The sequence below is a fragment of the Eriocheir sinensis genome, chromosome 55, assembly GCF_024679095.1.
Source record: "Eriocheir sinensis breed Jianghai 21 chromosome 55, ASM2467909v1, whole genome shotgun sequence".
Taxonomy (NCBI): Eukaryota; Metazoa; Arthropoda; class Malacostraca; order Decapoda; family Varunidae; genus Eriocheir; species Eriocheir sinensis.
Window position 1 is genome coordinate 8,776,518 of NC_066563.1, and position 19,035 is coordinate 8,795,552.

At 41.5% G+C, this 19,035-nt stretch overlaps 2 protein-coding genes across 4 annotated transcripts in view; one reads left to right on the plus strand and one right to left on the minus strand.

The window, feature by feature from the left end:
• Positions 1-6,222, plus strand: part of LOC126984026 (uncharacterized) — an 18,957-nt gene extending 12,735 nt beyond the window's left edge. For all 3 annotated transcript variants that reach the window (XM_050837376.1, XM_050837375.1, XM_050837374.1), the window contains one exon: positions 136-6,222. In XM_050837376.1, coding sequence (XP_050693333.1) covers positions 136-1,245 — 1,110 coding nt within the window. In that variant the 3' untranslated portion in view covers positions 1,246-6,222. The remainder of the gene's footprint in view (positions 1-135) is intronic.
• LOC126984027 (EF-hand domain-containing protein 1-like) lies at positions 4,150-17,906 on the minus strand. The gene is made up of 14 exons (XM_050837378.1): positions 17,885-17,906; positions 16,626-16,720; positions 15,078-15,187; positions 13,921-14,011; positions 11,459-11,587; positions 10,195-10,347; positions 9,896-10,062; positions 9,627-9,811; positions 8,760-8,856; positions 7,697-7,796; positions 7,335-7,427; positions 7,115-7,222; positions 6,838-6,961; positions 4,150-6,490 (listed from the first exon to the last, which is right to left on the minus strand). The coding sequence occupies exons 2-14, from the start codon at positions 16,671-16,673 to the stop codon at positions 6,300-6,302; spliced, it is 1,596 nt and encodes a 531-aa protein (XP_050693335.1). The 5' UTR covers positions 16,674-16,720; positions 17,885-17,906; the 3' UTR covers positions 4,150-6,299.
• Between the last annotated feature and the right edge of the window lie 1,129 nt (positions 17,907-19,035).

Here is a 19,035-nt window from a genome sequence, read left to right on the forward strand (position 1 = left end):
AATAAGGACCTATTTATACATTTTCAATACAAAAATATGTATACTTTTCTATACACAAATATGTATGGCCTGTTGAATAATTGCCCATCTGTATGCTTGTCTTATCCACCTCTGCTAAACAACTGACACTTTCAGGTCTTACCACACAAGAGAAGTTCAAAGTCCAGCGGAAGTAGTCGTGTTCTGCCTTCCTTGGAAAACTCTGACCCCTGCCCTCCCCCGCCCCCGCCCCCCGAGGTGTTCCTGGCCGGCACCCTGGACGAGCACCTCGAGGCAACGCTCTCCATCGTGAAGGACCCCAACAGGAACTCTGTCGTTCAGAGCACCCCTAACGAGCAGGGCGCCACCTCCTGGGAGACCTGGGAATTTGTCTACCGCGGCCTGGAGAAGAAGGGCTACAACAAGGACATCGGCGACCGAGGGGACATCCTGCACCAGATAACACGACAAAACCTCCATCCCGATGCCTTGACGCCTCAAGGTAAGAACGCCCCACTCAATAATAAAAAGGAGGTAGGAAAGAGCAAACCGATGTTCATCAACCAAGCCCTTCAGGCCCTCGCCCTCAACGAGACCAGAGAGAGGGTGGAGAGGCCGTGCCTCTCCAGCAAGAGTTCCCACTCAGCTTCCCACGGTGCCGCCCCAGACGTCTTCCCCGGCCTCAACAACCTCACCAAGAGAAACAGCCTCTTTGACAACCTCTCCACTGGCTTTGAGACGGCACCCCAGGACAGCGACGAGTACGAGGACCGCCGGCAAGTCCTCAAGAAGACCAGCAACCTGGCGCGCGTCGACAACAGACTGGACGTGAGCAACAAGAACAACACCAGCAGCTCCTCGTCGCCCCGCAGCCTCAGTCTTAGCAGTAAGGGTTCCCACTCCAGGCAAGAGCTACCCCCGGAGGCGCCGCGCTCCGCACCCGCTGCCGCCGTCCCAACACTGCAGCACGGTGGTGGTGGCATCGCCATCACCGACAACAGCCCCACTCCACCCCGGGATAATCAGCCGCCCAGAGAGAGCCTATTGCCGCAAGTGCCCTGGTCGTGCACCACCTGCACCTTCCTCAATGAAAAGGGGCGCACTGCCTGTGACATGTGCGGGAAGTCGCGCACGCCCGGGCCAGAGACACGACCTCTCATCTCTGGTGGCCGCCAGTGCCCTCAGTGCACCCTCATAAACGAAAGGGAGGCAAAGGACTGCTCGGCCTGTGGAGTACATCTGGAGGGTTCTTCCACTTATATTTAGGAGAGAAGTAAGTTGTGAAAAGGATTTTACTGTGAATGCCAAAGCAATCATATAGTTTCCAATAAACTCTTGGTGTTTTGAGTAAACATTTAATGTTATGGAAATTTAGTGAACCTCACTTCCCTGTACCTACAGTGTAAGGCTGCAACTAATGATTCCTTTTTAAACAGAAAAGCACAATTTTGTTCTGATGGTCAAACCAAATTTCTTAACAATTTTGAGTGAAAAACAAATTTGGAAACTTTTACTTTTATTCTTATATTTATTCCTCCAAAAGTGTTAGTTTTGGTTTGGCTCAAATTATTTTGTGCTGAAACACGGGAAACGTCCTCAAATTTATATCAGGAGCAAACATTATTGGTAACGAAACTAAACAAGGAATGCAATCTGCCAAAAAAAGAAAATCTTGTACTTCCAGAATATTTTTATGTATGAAATGTGTTTATGAACATTACCTGCACAGCATCCTGAAATAGAAGATGTGATTGAGGTGATCAGCCAGATTATTTTTGTCAACTTTGGTCTTGCAAGGACACATGCCCTGTGTGGCGCATCCACCAGCAGATGAAAACTGAATAGTAAATTTAGTTATATCCTTTACTGAATTCTATATTTTCTGAGATAATTCTAATATTCAAGATTCGTTAGATATTCACATTTGGGACTTCTCACTGAATCTTGGCATGAATTGTTGCGTGTTCAGCCCTGGTGGTGGTGGTGCCAAGGCTCACCTGTAGAGGAAGGGCTGTTCATGTGTCCACAAGAACTGAAGTAAGAAACAAAAGGCTCTAGAAATTTGGATTATATCACAAATTTGTTATTTATATATGTGAAAAAAGATTATGCTGTGGATCCCCACAGCTCATTGAACGTGAAAACCATTAACGACCATCGTTCATTGCTTCCATTATTTTATTTCAGTAATTGTTGCAGCCTTACTACTTGACATCATTTTACCTTGTTCACCCCTGAGTTGCAGTTTCCTCTATTGTTTGTGGCATACAGCCCCTCCCATGGTCCTAATCAGTAAGCAGCAGGTGTTTACGGTAGCCAGTCACTTCCACCCGAGGCTCCCCTAAGAAGAGTTGCCAGGAGTGCACCACCCAGGAGAATGGCTCAGGTCTTTCAGGCATTCCTTTCATTTCAACTCTTCATTACATTCTGTCCCTCACAGAATTGGGCATAATTTCCCTCTCGTTGGCATTTTAAAATGTTTTTATTTCACTTATGAAAATGGAAAGATAAAAAAATCACCAGTTTGTCCTTAATGATAGAGTACAAAACAGGCTCCAGGGCAGGAAAAATTTCATCTGATTAGTTCGATGGCGGGTAACATGTTTCATTCAGGCTCTGAAGGTTATGATGATGGCTCACAATGATGGTATTTGATTAGGTTGGAAATTAGCCGGGCCGTTAAGTCCCAGCGTGAGCGTAACATTCATGGCAGCACGGGTATACAACTGATAGATGTGCTTGGTGTTTATATTGATTTTCACGGTAAACATCAGTGTACTTGTGTTTTGTTGCCACCAAACAGCCAGTAAAGTAGGTCTGCTAAAGTTTCAGATACACAAGTGCCACTAAACGTATGAATATCTATTTTTAATATACAGTCATATCTCGACCTAAAGGAAAGTTGGATATATTTTTAACAAAATTATTAGGAGTTGTAGTTAGTGTCTTACAGATCAGACCTTCTGTTGAGTCTAGTCTTGGCCTGAATAAAACAAAGTAAGCATATTTTACCAGTACTAAACATTAACATTAGTATTACTCACTGGATTAAAAATTGAGCCTAGTACATGATTTAATTCAGACTGCATTAAGCACCATTAGACAGTATTAGAGTCAGTCAAAATTGCACCTGAACTTTGCCTTGCTTTTCACCTTTCACACTTTTGTTACTGGAGCCACTTTGATATGTCCTGTGGATGTAGGCAGCAGAGATATTGTAGCATAAATAGAATAGTCAAAGAATTACTACAATCATATAATTATATCGTGGGTGATCCCAAGGGTTTGATCCACAGCACCAGCCTCAAGTAACAGTATCTAACTAGTTGCTGCAGGAGCTTTGCAAGTACCATATTCTAAGTAACGTGACAGGAAAGTAAGCCACTGACGTAATTTTTTTTCTAAAGTGTGTAAAGATAGAAAGTCATGTTGGATTTGGGGGAATTACTGATGAGTTTAGGGTATCATTAACAGGTTTTGTTACTTGCATTTGTGTTCTTGTTGCTGTTAATAAGTAAAAAAGAAATTAGGAATGTCATATATTACGTTTGCTTTTAACTATATTCAAATTCATTATCTCTATATATGTATATATCTTATTTTACCTGAGTACAGCTGCACAATACATATAAAATCCTCGCACTATTCCATGTCCAGTAACAGCCAGCTGTTGATTGGTTGCGTGGTTAAAACCTTAGGATACATTATTGTCACCACTATGTTTTATACCATACATCTCATGGCATTATTCTTTTCACCTTTACACTAGAAGCACATGAAACCAAATTTTGTCTACGTACCTATTTATTTCCCTGCTGTAAGGTTAGGGCAGCGTGTTGCCCGCGTGATGCGTGTGTACCAGGAGGCATTTCCCATGACTAACTGTCTTATTGGTGGTGTGTGGTCACAGCATTGTTTCAAGTTCATATTAAGAAAAAGCTTTAATGAATGGAATGTTGGTAGTGTTATTAACTGACTAATATCTACATCTGAAGCCCCACTCTGGGGCTGCCTAACCTCTCCTAGCTGTTCTGACTCACTATTGCAGTGTTGTGTGTGGCAGTGGTGTGTGTGTGGTGTGACTTAGGCCTCACAAGGATACCTCAGTCATGTTGTGGGCAGTTTTCTCTTCTGTAAGTTGGTTTAGGCAGTTCTAAATTAAGCTTATGGTTTTTATCTAGTCTTTTTTTTTTCATGAATCCCATTTTCATTTTTATTTTTGTATGTTTTATGTGGCAGTAAATAGATTCTATGGACATTAAGTATGAATCGCTCAAAACTGAAATATTTATGAATATATTAGATATTACCCACCAAATTATAATTTTTTAATATACTCTATGAGTTGTGTTATCTTCCATTCTCAGAATATTCTTACAAACACATGGTGATGTTCATTGATGGATAAATGATTGCTTCCTGGACTAATGCAAACCTAGAATTAATGAAGCTTTATATTTGTCATTATTAGCGGGAAAATTATTTTGTGAGTGTTCAATAACTAGCAATAATTGAGTGTCAAACAAGTAGATTCAAGTTTGGCACAAGATGCAATATTATGGCATAAAAAGTTAAAGAGTTTGTGTTCATATATATATATATATATATATATATATATATATATATATATATATATATATATATATATATATATATATATATATATATATATATATATATGTTTCATTTGAGCTCTTCAAAGGATAGATATAGGCCATGAAATTTGCTTTATTCAGTTTTTACAATCACAGATTATGTGTTTGCATCTTTTGGGGATTAATTTACTTTGTATATGCAACCTCTTAGTAGATTTAGACTTGAACCGGGCAATATCAGGCAGGCCGGGAGGGTGCGGGAGGCCCCGGCCATCCCCCACTCCGGGCCTGGTGGCCATCAGAAGTACAAGTGAATCCATCCATTGTACAGCTGGCAGCAGCCCAGCTGGTACTCATGTCAGTCTGAAAACTCCTACTTTTAACATTACTCTTACAATATCTGTTGTAAAATGTAATATTTAGATGTTTCACCAAGAATAAGACTTTGTCAAAGGCTACACTAAATCAACACAATTTGGTAAACAATTAAAATTCTCAACTCTAGTGGTCAAAAATTCTTTAAAAAAATCTGGCCAACATAGACTGCATCAAAAACAGTTTGCTCTGCTGATGTAATTGATTATATCTACACAGTGTGCAGAATATAGCCACACAGGTCCCTTTGTACACTGTCTTAACACATCCTTGTACATCACCATGCTGAAGTTACTGTAAGAGTTTGACTAGTGTAAATTTCTTTATACTTTCATTTTTATGAGTTTGCGTGAAGGATAACTGACTAGTGATTGGTATCCGAGAGACCTTAAATGAAACTGAAATGCTGTAATATAGGAACACTGAACATAGCTGTATTACTGGGCTTCTTCTACCTTGCCTGTAGTTTTATATTTTCAACCCCTTTCAGAGATTATGCACACCTGACAAGGTATTAGGTGCAGCTTAGTTCCCTTCGTTCCTGCATGCATCCTCTTATTTTGTGACGACTAGTGTTGTAGTGTTAAGACTCCCAGACCAGCCAAGCCTCGCCCACCGCTTCCCCCGTCAACCCCAGTGCATGATGGAAGCCATGTTTGCCACCTGTCCTGCATCACAAGGCCCTCCTCATAACTAGAGTAGTGAAGGTATTTTATGGGGCAGTTTATTTTCATATATTTATTTTGTGGGCAGGCCGATCCTTTGCCATGTTCTCTTCCATCAGTTTTAGCACTACAACTTGACCTTGTCACTGATATTTTGATACAACTCGTGAACTATACTGTACATAACCATGAGGGCCTAGGGCTGTGGGCCGTGAAATACACAACTGTGGTCTTCAGTTTGGTCACTTCACTTCTGTTGTATTTTGATGATGCTTATCTTGGAAATTTCTAGGTTGAGCTCTTGCAAAATCCACATTATAATTTTACTGTAATGAAAATCACTCTGAAAGGATTACTTGTTTAGCTAAAGTAATAAATATTATTATGTACTGTTTGTGAATTACTTACAGATATTATTTCTTGTTAACATGAAGCTTGATGTTGCCTTCAGCCAACATACTATGTTTGTAACACAGCCTATTCAGGTAACCAACACAGTGTATTATAGTGTTTCAGTATGTATTAATGATGGATATATATTATATATATATTTAAATTATAGTATACTGTATCAATACCAAGTGCCCATAATAAAGAGAATATCAAGATGTATGAAGCAATCCAGTCTTCTTCACCACACTGTGTCGTCCATGTTGCTCAGGCACCCTGCTCCTCCAAGTGTTGCTCAGTTGTTATTATCATTCTCTTGTTCCTGGTTGGCTCCTCCTTGGTGGTGGGAGTTCTCGTTGAAGTGCTGCATCAGGGAGCTCAGCAGCTGGGGGGACACTTGGTCCTCGTGCTGACGGGCGTAGTTGAGCACGTGTCTGTCGGCCCCGGTGATGAGGTACTGCTGCCCCCACAGGGTCAGGGGGGCTCCTGCACACCCAGGAAGAAACACTCATGTAGAATTTGTTTCATGAATTTCATCATAAAGTTCATAAGAATATTTTGTGGTAATGTATGGTAATTAATTTTCTTGAATGTCTTTATGTTTGCATTACACATATGTATCTGTCTGTCCAGAAAACCTTACCAAATTTTTCCTATAATTTGCCCATACGTACTTTCCTAACTTAGGAAATTTGTATTTGCTAAACTTTTATTCAGTAAGAAAACTTAAGAATTCCTAGCAACTGTAGTTACAGGAGAACAGTTATGAATCCAAAATTTTCTGAAAAGTTTCATGCTTTTATATTTTGAGTTTCCAGTTTTTCTTTTCTTACCAATGTAAATGTCATCAAGTGTGTAAAAGTCCGGGCCCCAAGACCTTTCCCTGTCGCCCTCCGTCTGAGGCTTGGGAACCCTCATCCTGGACAAGGTTCGTCCGCCTAGTCCTCCTGGCCTGGCCTGGGGGGAGCAGATGAAAGGTAAATTGATTTCTCACTTTTGTAAGTTTTGTAAAATTTGATCCTTATTTGTTTGAAGCCACATTTGGTTATTTTCAAAACAATTCAGAACTTTATATTTTGGATGTTCATAGACACATGGCTTGTGGGGCACCTTCTCAGAAAGCTCCAGCGTTGCGTCAACCACGTGGTAGATCAGGATGAAGCTGCGGTCTCCTTCAGCATCGAACGAGGGATGCAGCTTGGCCGAAAACCGCAGCACCTGTAGGAAGTTCATGATTATAGACTTTGATACAAAATACAAATCCTAAAGACTCTGATACACTATATCTGTATTAGCCTAATTTTATCTGGTCCGTGCTGCAAGAGAGTACCGTAGCATCTTCAGGGATGAGGAGGCCGCGCCGCGCTCTGCTCCGAGGGACAATGTCACTCTGAGTCTTGCCGCTTGACCCAGACTCATCAGGCTGAAAAGAAAACAAATGTATGTGTTGTATAAAAATGTTTTGATGATTACTAAGTTAAGAATTTATTTTAAATAGACTACAGATCTTTTATACAAGGATGTGAGTGCCTTTAATGTGAACAGAAAGCTGAGAAAATGGAGGAGATTGAATTTAATAGGGAAGAAACAACTGTGTGGGTCCACAGATTCGCAGCTAGGCAAGCTAACCACCACACCACAGAGGCTTAGGAGGAATTGATTCTAGAACTTAATTTGTGCATTCGTGTTAACCTTTCTAGTTTCAATGACTTTCATGCCGGGAACGTTGTCTGCCCCATAGTTGTCCTGCAGGAACCGCTGGGTGAAGGCGTCGCACCCCGTCACCAGTACCCTGCAGGGACAAACAAATGGCTGTATTATTAGGCTTAGTGACAAACAGCTGTATTCTTAGGCTTAGTGACAAACAGCTGTATTCTTAGGCTTAGTGACAAACAGCTGTATTATTAGGCTTAGTGACAAATAGCTGTATTCTTAGGCTTAGTGACAAACAGCTGTATTCTTAGGCTTAGTGACAAACAGCTGTATTCTTAGGCTTAGTGACAAACAACTGTATTATTAGGCTTAGTGACAAATAGCTGTATTCTTAGGCTTAGTGACAAACAGCTGTATTATTAGGCTTAGTGACAAACAGCTGTATTATTAGGCTTAGTGAGAAACAGCTGTATTCTTAGGCCTTGCGACAAACAGTGGTATTCTTAGGCCATTGACTTTCATGTGCCCAATATCCTTACGGCTTGCTTAGAAAGTTAGGTTCGAGTTGGAATGCAAGGTTCTTACAGGCCGCCCTCACATTCTTTCTTCAGGTTTTCATTAACCTGGCCCTTCAATAATTTTTATTAACCCTGCGTTAGTACCCTGGGGTTTTGGAACATTGTTAGTACTCTGGGGTGTTTGAACACCCCTCCCCTAAGAAATAATGTATCGTTGATACTATTTCCAATATATGCATATATTTGATTTCAAACATTACTTCAGTCACTGACGAATAGCTTAATGTCATTATGGCTGATATCGGAGAATATTTGTGTACAGGAATTGGTCAAACACAAACACGCACACAAAAAATTGGACTCTAATGATCATTTCTTAGATAAAGGTATACAGTACTTCATACAGTGTCGTTTCCATTTCCTCAGTATTATCATCAAGAACATGATGACCTAAATAATTTTCATTTAGAGTTTCATTACTAAAATCCTAAAGAAATAAGTCAGATTTGCTTATTAGTAAAAGTCGTTTTACTGGTGCTTAGCTGTGAAAAAGTTCAGATTTACTCATCACAGCAGTCGCTCACCTTCTGCCAAAGATGGTCACAGTGGCCGGAGGAATCAGGTGGCGAGGCAGCAGCCACTCACCCCGCTCACCCTCCTCCCCGATGTTGACGAAGGAACCTGAAATGATTTATACCCTCACCAAGAGTACAGTCAGTCACCAAGTTCATTTATGTATTTTAGCTGCCAGGAGATCTAAAATACCTTCTTCTTCTTCTCTCCTCTTCTACATTGTTACCTTGATGAAGTTATGAGCATTGAGCATTTAAACATGAACATAAAAACTATTACATAAAATAAATAAATAGTTGCGACGTCTGTCTTCCCATGCTGCAGAACAATATTGTTGAAAGAATATTTGGACAAACAATAGCTAATATCTTTAGTAATATTGTGCCACAGAATGAGATCAAGTAACTTCTATTCTTTTTTTTTTCTTTTTACAATAGAGGAAATAACTCAAGTACAAAAACAAAAAGCAGAGAGGAAAGAGTGGCCAAAAGAGAGATGGAGAGGTGTCTTAATTGATACTCCCCTCAATAGTGTTCAAGTCTTAGGCAGGAGGGAAATAGAGGAAGGGAGGCTGTTTCAGAGTTTACCAGCGAGAGCGATGAAAGAAAGATGATTTTTTTTTTTTTTTTTTACAACAAAGGAGACGGCTCAAGGGCAACAAAAAGTGTAGGAAAAAAAAGCCCGCTACTCACCGCTCCCACAACAGACAAAAGTAAAGAATGACCAAAAGAGAGGTCAATTTCGGGTGGAGAGGTGTCTTGATTAACTCTTGCATAACGGATTTGGATAGCATAAAGGTGAGCTATAGAGAAAGTCATGTGCAATGGGGCCACAGGACATATTTTTACTTCACATAACTCCTCCCAGCTTCACCTCACCTCCAGAGTCACGCAGCGGCACTCTGATGGCCCGAAGGATAACGGGGCTGAACTTCCTGATCTCCGTGTGGTCGAAGTATGACGGCTGCCGGAGCTCCACGGTAAGGTCCTGTGGCCGGTACAGCAGCACGGCGGGGTTGGCGGTGGACTTGCTGTTCTCCATCTCCTCCACCATGACGTCAAACCTTGCAAAGTGGGTGAAATTTGACTTCATTTGACTGGCTGTTATGGGAATTTGAGTTTCAAAAATTTATAGCTTATTCACTTACTTGAGCAGGATGCCTCTCAGCTGGGGGGGTATCTGGGGAGCTGAGTGTGGCCGCAGGTCGGAGATTCGGTGGGGCGTCTCGGCTCTGGACTGTCTCATGAGGGTGTAGGGATCAGGAGGGATTGGGACAGGGCTGCCCAGCTCTGTCCCCTCACTCAGCAAGTACTCCTGAGGGTTGCACAAGTTAGGTTACAGTTTATTTTTATTTTTGCATCAGTGGAAACACCTAAAAAAAAAATAGATGAGGTCAAGGTGGTAGAAATATAATACTCCATTTTCTTCCCATCCCTCAGGCAGTACTTTAGTGAAGGGGTCGCAGTCGCAGATGATGTAGTGGCGGCCGTAGAGGTTCAGTGTCTCGCCCAGGTTGAGGTGCGTCCAGTGCCAGAAGCCGCCGTCCGGGTGAGGCACTCGCTGGCGGCTCAGCTGGCGACCCTGATCCAGCCCGGAGTTCTAAGGAGAAAAATAAAAATGAGATTGTAAAGAGGAGAGACATGAAAAGGTAAAAAGATGTAGAGGTATGTGGTTTTAGTTTTGTTTGTGTAAAGGTGAATATGTAACTTTCTTAATTCACTGTCTTCTACTTCCCATTTTTTTTTTTTTTTTTTCATATTCAAGATTTATTTCATCTGACATCTATAGCAGTAGTAGAAAGTTGCATTACAAAAGACTATGTGGTTTTGATTTTGTTTGTGTAAGGGTGTAGGTAACTTATTTCACTGTTCCACTTGCCTTTTATTTTTCCATTTTCTTGATTCATGCATTCTAACACCCCTTGCAGTAGTAAAAAGTTGCATTACAAAAGACTATGTGGTTTTGATTTTGTTTCCAAGAGGGTGAATGTGTATGTAACTTTTTCCATTTTCAAGATTCATGTATTCTAACACCCCTTGCAGTAGTAAAAAGTTGCATCACAAAAGACTATGTGGTTTTGATTTTGTTTGTGTAAGGGTGAATGTGTATGTAACTTTTTCCATTTTCAAGATTCATGCATTCTAACACCCCTTGCAGTAGTAAAAAGTTGCATTACAAAAGACTATGTAATAAGAACATATTGAGAGGAGGTGACTAATATACAAGGAGCAGAAGTAAAAGTGTGTGTCAGGGTTATGAGGATGTCACAAGGGGGTTATGAGGATGTCACAAGGGAAGCTCACAGATGTCCGGGGCTACGTGACAGCATACATATGACTTATAAGAACACACTGACAGATATGTGAGGAGCAGTAGTAAAGGTGTGTGAAGGTTATGAGAATGTCACAAGGGAAGCTCACAGATGTCCGAGGATAGGTGACAGCTATTGTATAAGTCAGTAATACATATGACTTCAGAAAGCATGACTAAGAACAGACTGATATATGTGAGGAGCAGAAGTAAAGGTGTGTGAAGGTTATGAGAATGTCACAAGGGAAGCTCATAGATGTCCGAGGCTACGTGACAGCTATTGTATAAGTCAGTAATACGTATGACTTCAGAAAGCATGACTAAGAACAGACTGACAGATATGTGAGGAGCAGAAGTAAAGGTGTGTCAGAGTTATGAGGATGTCACGGCTGAGGCTCACAGGTGTCCGGGGCTCCGTGACGGCTATTGCGTCATCCACCAGGTAATAGTAGATGATGACAGGCCGCACACAACACACCTGCCGCCCGCCCTCCACCTGCTCAGTGAAATATCCCTTGAACCGCAGCACCTGAAAATGTGGTGTAGAGTTTAGTCTGTTAATCGGAATATATAGCGTCATAAAAATAAAAATAAAATATGTAGTTCAAGATGTTAAAAGTGACACACACGCACACATACACACAATGGATGGAAGGTGATTAAATAATGTTGAGAGATTCAGTTTTCCGTATAGAGTGATTGATGCCCGAAATGGATTAACCCGGTAGCAGCGATGGACCAAATTTGTGGCTTTATCGTGTAGCAGCGACAGGCCAAACTTGTGCCATGATTTAAACCCCCGAAAATTGATGATACACAAACTGATCAGAAATGTTTTGATATATATTATGAAATGGATTGTGTGAGTGATGATTTTTCCCCATTTTTCTCGCTTAGAGGGCCCTTTAAGAAACATGATCCCCGCTGCTACCAGGTTAAGGGAAGATGTGATGGTAAAGAGAGTCAAACAGTTTAAGGAAAGAGTGGACAATTATAGGCATGGAGACGGGACCTTAGGAGTGTAGTTTAGGCCCTGTATACTGCAACTAACGCACACACATACGCACACACACACACACACACTTGTTTATGATAATCCTCACATGAAGGAAAAACAAGGTGAATAAGATGTCTGTTTCATAAGAAGAGAACAGCAAGAAAGTTAAACACAAGAGATGCTAGTTCTGAAAAAAAAAAAAAAAAAAAAAAAAAAAAAAAACCAGAGAACTATAAGGTGTTTCTGTTTAATGAGTGATATTTATTATTAAACAATGACTTATTTAGGTGTATTTGCCTCTATGCTCACACGTGGCAAATGGGAACGTGTTTAATGAGTAGTCTGAAAATGTTAACCGAACACCACAACAACGATCTAACTATGCGGTCCTCCGACACTCCTTTTCCCGTAAAGGACTTGGTAGTTTCCGAATTGTTGGAACTTGAGAGGATCAAGGGAGGAACACACACACGCGTGGTCTAAAATAAAAGTGCAGACATTGACCTGCGGCTAAGACTGACCTGTGTGTGTGTGTGTGTTGTAAGAAGCAAAGAATAGAGAAACGTTGGTGTTGTGTTTCCAGCCTTCCTCCAGCATTATGTACTTACACAATCCCTTTATAGGTCTATGGACAGTACTAAAAGCTGTGCCTTTTGTTGTCTGGCCTGAATCACTTCTCGTGAATCAGTCCATCGTTCTTCAAACTTTTCATAGATGATGACCCAGTTTTGTAAAAGCAACACCCCCGCACCCTTTCTACAAGCTTATTGATGGTACTAAAAGCTTTGTGTTTCCTATCATTTGATATTGCATTATGGACCACCTATTTTGTAAATAAGTATCATTCAGATTTTATCATGGCAATCTAGGCAATCCAGGTAGGTAGTGGCTGAGTGGACAGCATGATTGCGCTGTGCCCAGAACGACCTGGTTTCATGCCCTGCCCGCTGCCATAAGCCAGGATTTTTCAGTCACTGCCGAGTGGCCTAAGACTATGCACATACTGTCCAGACGACCACTATTCAATCCGAACTCTAGATTTTCTCTCTAAGAGAGAGGGTCAATGATGAGCTGTGGGGGGGCAGCATAAACCAAGCCAGATGGTGCCACTAATTGCCTGTGCCACAATTGACTGGGGCTGATCATCAGGCCCCACCAAGAAAGCCTACGGTGCCACAGGCAGAAACATGTAAAAAAAAAAAAAAAAAAATCTAAGCATTACCCACACACCCTATCTAGAAGCCTTTTGACAGTACTAAAAGCTGTGTACCTCCTGTCATTTGGCAGTGCACTAAAAACCCTTTCTTTGTAAATCTGTGTATGCTTCAGTATCGCCTTTCAAACATTTTTACAGTAATCCAGCTTTAGGCATTACTCTCACAACTTACATACAAGCCTACTGACAGTACTAAAAACTGTGTGCCTCCTGTCATTTGATATTGCATTAGGAACCACCTTTTTTTGTGAATCAGTGTTATTCTTATGGTGATCCAGGTTTAAGCAATATCCACATACCCTATATAGAAGCCTTTTGACAGTACTAAAAGCTGTGAGCCTCTTGTCACTTGGTATTCAACTATTTCTTTATGTACCTGCAAAGTGGCGGCCGAGAGACTAAGCTACCCAACCCCACTACTGCATCCTATTGGGTACTTCGATGAGGCAAAGAGCCATCTACAGCAAACTTGTGTGAACGTAAAGTCTTAGCAAGCTGGACGACATAAGCAGAAGGCAATGCTTTATGTTCTTTTAACTCATGGCTGTGTGAGTGTGCCTGTCACGTTGCCGCGTCCTTGGTATCCTGCCGGTCGAAGGAGGAGTAGTAGGAGTAGGAGGAGGTTTGAGGAGTTCCCCGCATGTGTCACCTTCTTGTCCAACACCGCCCACTCCGGCAGGAACTTTGGGGGGGTGGAGGCACGGCGGGGGCGGGATGCGAACTGTAGTCTTCTCTCCTCCCTGGAAATCATGATAATCGACAGTTGATGGATTGACTTTTATTGCTCACCTGTGCCACATGCATACCTGACAGTGATTGAGGCAGGCAGGTTTGGTTAATAAAAAGTGTGAATTAGATTTACTGATTAAATTTTTTTTTTTTTTTTTTTTTTTTTTTAACGTCTATGCCTATTGTGCTGGTAGGCTTGCTTGAGGGGCCTGGATGGTAGTCGCCCCCAGCCCGTCATGGCACAGGCAAGCGTTTATAGTGGCGCCATCTTCTCTTGCATCTTCTCTTCTCTCTCATCTTTTGCACCTTTCTATGTAATATCTGCCTACCTTGATTAGTGACAGGTATGTAGGGTGCCCAGGTGAACTTTTAATTTATGAGCTTTTGACAAAATGAATGAAATAGATTTTTAAGGAGGTATTAGTAGTACAAATTTCTCCATCTTCAGTTATTATTATTTTTTTTTTCGATGATGCCTATAGCCCCAGTAGGCTCTCTTAATGACCCCAGTCCGTTGGTGGTGCAGGCGAATTTTATTTATAGTGGATGCTGTGATGTGTGACTCTTGCTCTTTACCTTTCTTATATCATCAGCAGCTTCATTTCAAAGACTACTTAGTATGCATTCTCATAGCTTAGAGTAGAATGAGTGATTAATGTACCAGACTCTCTCTCTCTCTCTCTCTCTCTCTCTCTCTCTCTCTCTCTCTCTCTCTCTCTCTCTCTCTCTCTCTCTCTCTCAATCTCTCTCTATCTATTTCCATTTATCTATGTACATCTCTTATCTATTTATCAATCTCTCTCTCTCTCTCTCTCTCTCTCTCTCTCTCTCTCTCTCTCTCTCTCTTTTCATTTATCTATGTACATCTCTCTTATATATTTATATATCTCTCTCTCTCTCTCTCTCTCTCTCTCTCTCTCTCTCTCTCTCTCTCTCTCTCTCTCTCTCTCTCTCTCTCTCTATCTATCTATCTATATCTATTTCCATTTATCTATGTACATTCTCTCTCTCTCTCTCTCTCTCTCTCTCTCTCTCTCTCTCTCTCTCTCTCTCTCTCTCTCTCTCTCTCTCTCTCACCTCAGAAGGTCCTGCTGGTCGGCCTCGGACAGAAGGGGCTGCAGGGGAGGTCCTACAAGAGGCACTCCCTTGCTCCAGCCCAAACTTTGCCGGATAGGGCGCTGCCTCTGCTGTTAAAGAAATGAAGGCCCCTATCAAGAGAATGCGGGTATACTGTCCCCATTAGAATCTCTTAACACTTTTCTTTTAGGCAGATTCGGTGTGTAGAATGAAAAGTAGATCGAAATAAGGTTACCCCCACCACTACTACTACTACTATTACTACTACTACGTCTACTACTATATACTCTAACTACCGACTTCAAAGATAGCTCACACACATAAAATGAATATCCCTTGTAGTCTATGTATCAATATAAACGCGTTCTTTCATTTATTTTGCGGGTTAAATCTCTTAGAAGTTCGTGGTTGTTAAGTGGAATCTCATTTGACTATTTGGTGTTGGTGGCAGTGTTACCAGATCACCATACTTATCACATCTTAGTGTTTTCCGGTTTCTAGACCATAACTATCACAAAATAACATCAATAATTCACGGTTTGAACAATAACTTTAAAGGAATATGGTTACTAGTGTGGATACGAGAGTTATGGGTCTGAAAATCGATTAATGTAGTGTTCTGAGTACGACGAACTGGTTGGTAATTGTGATTCGGTGTCTTGCTTCGATCCGGGTTTCGAGCATCGTAATTTTAAGATGGAAAGAGGACGAAAGGCAGGAAGAGAGAATGATAGAGGAGAAGGAAGGAGGAAAAGGATGAAGGGAAGAGGAGGAGGAGGAAGATAAGACAGATTGATTGATAGTTTATTGTTGCAAGTAAACAACAAAGGAGAAGGGAGGAGCATGCCAGCCCAACCCTCAGGCAATAAGCGCAGAAGAGAAAAGAGGGAATGGAATAAGGGAAGATGCCGAAGAATGGGAAGAGAGAGGGGGAAGGAGGATAACCAGATATTTGTTTACTCAGCGCATTACATTTCCCGATTTCTGACCCTTTTCTCTCGCATCTACACGACAAGACAATATTCAATTATAATCCTCACTAAAACCGTTGATTATAGGTGTTTTTGGCGTTCCTAAAGCTGGTTGGTGACTTGTTTGGCAACGTTGCCATATTATCGTACTCAGCCTCCTATGTTTGGCGATTTCTGACCCCAAAACTGCCTCCTCGACCCCAATAACTGTCTTTATATATAGTTATCGTTAAAATGGTTAATTATTGGTGCTTTTTGGCAATCGCTATGGCTCAGAAACCGGTAAATACGAGGCTCTGAGTACGACAATCTGGCAATGGTGCTGGTCGGCAACTGTGATTGGTTGGGGCAAAGTTGCCAGATTGTCTTACTCAGCATCTTAAATTTACCGACTTCCGAACCAAAAACTGTCTCGTGGACCCCAATAAGGAGATTCACTTAAAATCATCGTTAAAATAGTTAATTCCTGGTGTTTCTTGGCAATAGTTAGGCGTCAGAAACCGGTAAATACTATGGTCTGAGTACGACAATCTGGCAACAATGGGGTTCGGTCCGGGTTTCGAGTCCTGCCTCTTACCTCGGGCGTGGAGAACGTGTACCCGGGCAGCAGCGGCAGGTCTGACATGGCGTGGCTCTTCTTCACCTCCTGTCCTCACCTCCAGGCTTCAAGGACTGCCAAGAAGGTAAGACCAAAGTTATCAGACCCCTCTTTCGGCCACATCTTTTGATTCTTTTTAGGAGCAGCGAGTAGCGGGCTTTTTTATTATTATTGTTTCCTATTTTTGTGCCCTTGAGCTGTCTCCTTTGTTGTAAAAAAAATATCGTACCTAGCACATTGTATTTTTCGTTTTTTGACTTAAGTATATAACCAAAGATCGATAATTCACGGTGTCATGGCGAACTTTAATTGGATAGGAAATACTTATATAACCGGTGAATAAGCCAGGTGCAATTAATACCACCGGATATATTGCATTAAATCTCTACAATCCTTTCTGTCGCAGACTATAGCAACATCACTTAAATCATATATCAATAACTTAAAAAAACATATATAACACTTTTCAAAGCAATAATGGTGTAAATTTCATGTTTAAAAACTCTACCTCGTCTCTACAAGTATAAATTTATTGATTCTATCGTTATGCTAATACATCTATCAATCTATATCTATCTATATGTTGGCTAGATATCCCCATATTATACATAGGCATTCGCAAACATACGTAGGCCTATGCAAATATACATAGGCCTCCACCTCTTCAGATTGCTATGAGGATGTTTGGCCGTTTATAAATTACATGCGATCGTTATAGGATATGTTTGTGGGTCCTCTAACACAAGCACCAACCGTTAATGAGGTGCTTGTAATAGAATGTTTAGGGGTTAGCACAAACACTTGCCGTTAATGAGGTGCTTGTTATAGAATGTTTAGGGATTAACTAGCACAAACACCTGCCGTTAATGAGGTGCTTGTTATAGAATGTTTAGGGGTTCATTAGCACAAACACCTGCCGTTAATGAGGTGCTTGTAATAGAATGTTTAGGGATTAACTAGCACAAACACCTGCCGTTAATGAGGTGCTTGTAATAGAATGTTTAGGGGCTAGCACAAACACTTGCCGTTAATGAGGTGCTTGTAATAGAATGTTTAGGGGTTAGCACAAACACCTGCCGTTAATGAGGTGCTTGTAATAGAATGTTCAGGGGTTAGCACAAACACTTGCCGTTGACGAGTTACAGGTGTTTGTTATGAGTATGAAACCTATAATGGTCCTCTGCCTCAAACCCCTGCCGTTGATGCGTTACAGGTGTTTTAGAAGGTGTGCCTCTCACCTGGCCGCCACACCTGTCTCCTGGACGCGTGTGACAGGTAACCGGCATTGGGGGACGCGTTGCCATGGAGACCGCGACGCTATTTTGCTTGGGTGGGAAAGGGGGAGTCTTATTTGATTTATTTTATCGATTGATTGGTGGTTTATTGTTGCAAAGTTACACACCATAGGATAAGGGAAGAACATATATCATCCCGATCCCCAGGCAATATATAGCGTGATTTGCTGTAGCTATACCTATGCAAGAAATTACGTGTACAATATTTCATTTATTTATTGGTTGTTGTTCTCGTAATGGCCGCTTATTATAGAGGAAATATAGAGTTCGTGTGTTCATGTGCTAATTGATCTCTCTTTTCGCCAATCTACATTTTTATATAGGGGAAGTGATTAGCGGGCTTTTTTTCTATTTTTCCTTGAGCTGCGTCCTTTACCGTAAAAAAAACGTAACAGGTGATTAAGATATCGATACTTACTATTGTGCTGAAGTGAAATTAGAATAGGATAATGATGTGTGTGTACGGTAGTGTTAATAAAAAAGAGGAATTAGAAGAAAAAGTTGCCTATCAAAAGTGCTTGGGACTCTTTTGGCTTTGAAATTTACAGGTTGAAAATAATAGCGTAGTACAATGCATGGACAGTTGCAGTAATGGGGGAGTGGGGGGAAGGGGAGGGCGGCCTATAAGGAGCAACGTTGCCAGACTGTCGTACTCGGCCTCTCATATTTACCGGTTTCCGACCCAAAACTGTTTCCTCCACCCTAACAACGAGATTCACTTATAGCTACCATTAAAATCGTTAATAACTGATATTTTCTGGCAATAGTTAAAGGTCAGAAGTCGGAAATATACGATGCTTAGTGTACGATAACCTGGCACGGTCTCAAGGAGCAAGAGTGTGGCGCCAAATTCAAGTTCAGTCGAATGGCGGCGGGGGAGTGTGGATATGTTTGCGGTGTGTTTGAGTGTATGTGATCGTCTCTCAGCCCAGTGCAGCGGCAAGGTAAGCTAGGACACACGTTCTCATAAATACTTGTGACTCAACGGCAGCCGGTGTTAATGTGTGGGAGGGGGGCTTAAAATAGCACATTACGTAGTCTTGCTGGTAAGGAGCCATTTAAATATATTGATAAGAAAAAAAGGGGGTTGGGGG

Coding starts and splice junctions, on each gene's coding strand:
- LOC126984027 (XM_050837378.1), bottom strand. CDS start 16,673: ATGTCAGACCTGCCGCTGCTGCCCGGGTACACGTTCTCCACGCCCGAG. Junction 10,348..11,458: donor TCACGGAGCCCCGGACACCT/GTGAGCCTCAGC, acceptor TTTTCTCCTTAG/AACTCCGGGCTGGATCAGGG. Junction 7,428..7,696: donor AAGTCATTGAAACTAGAAAG/GTTAACACGAAT, acceptor TTTTCTTTTCAG/CCTGATGAGTCTGGGTCAAG.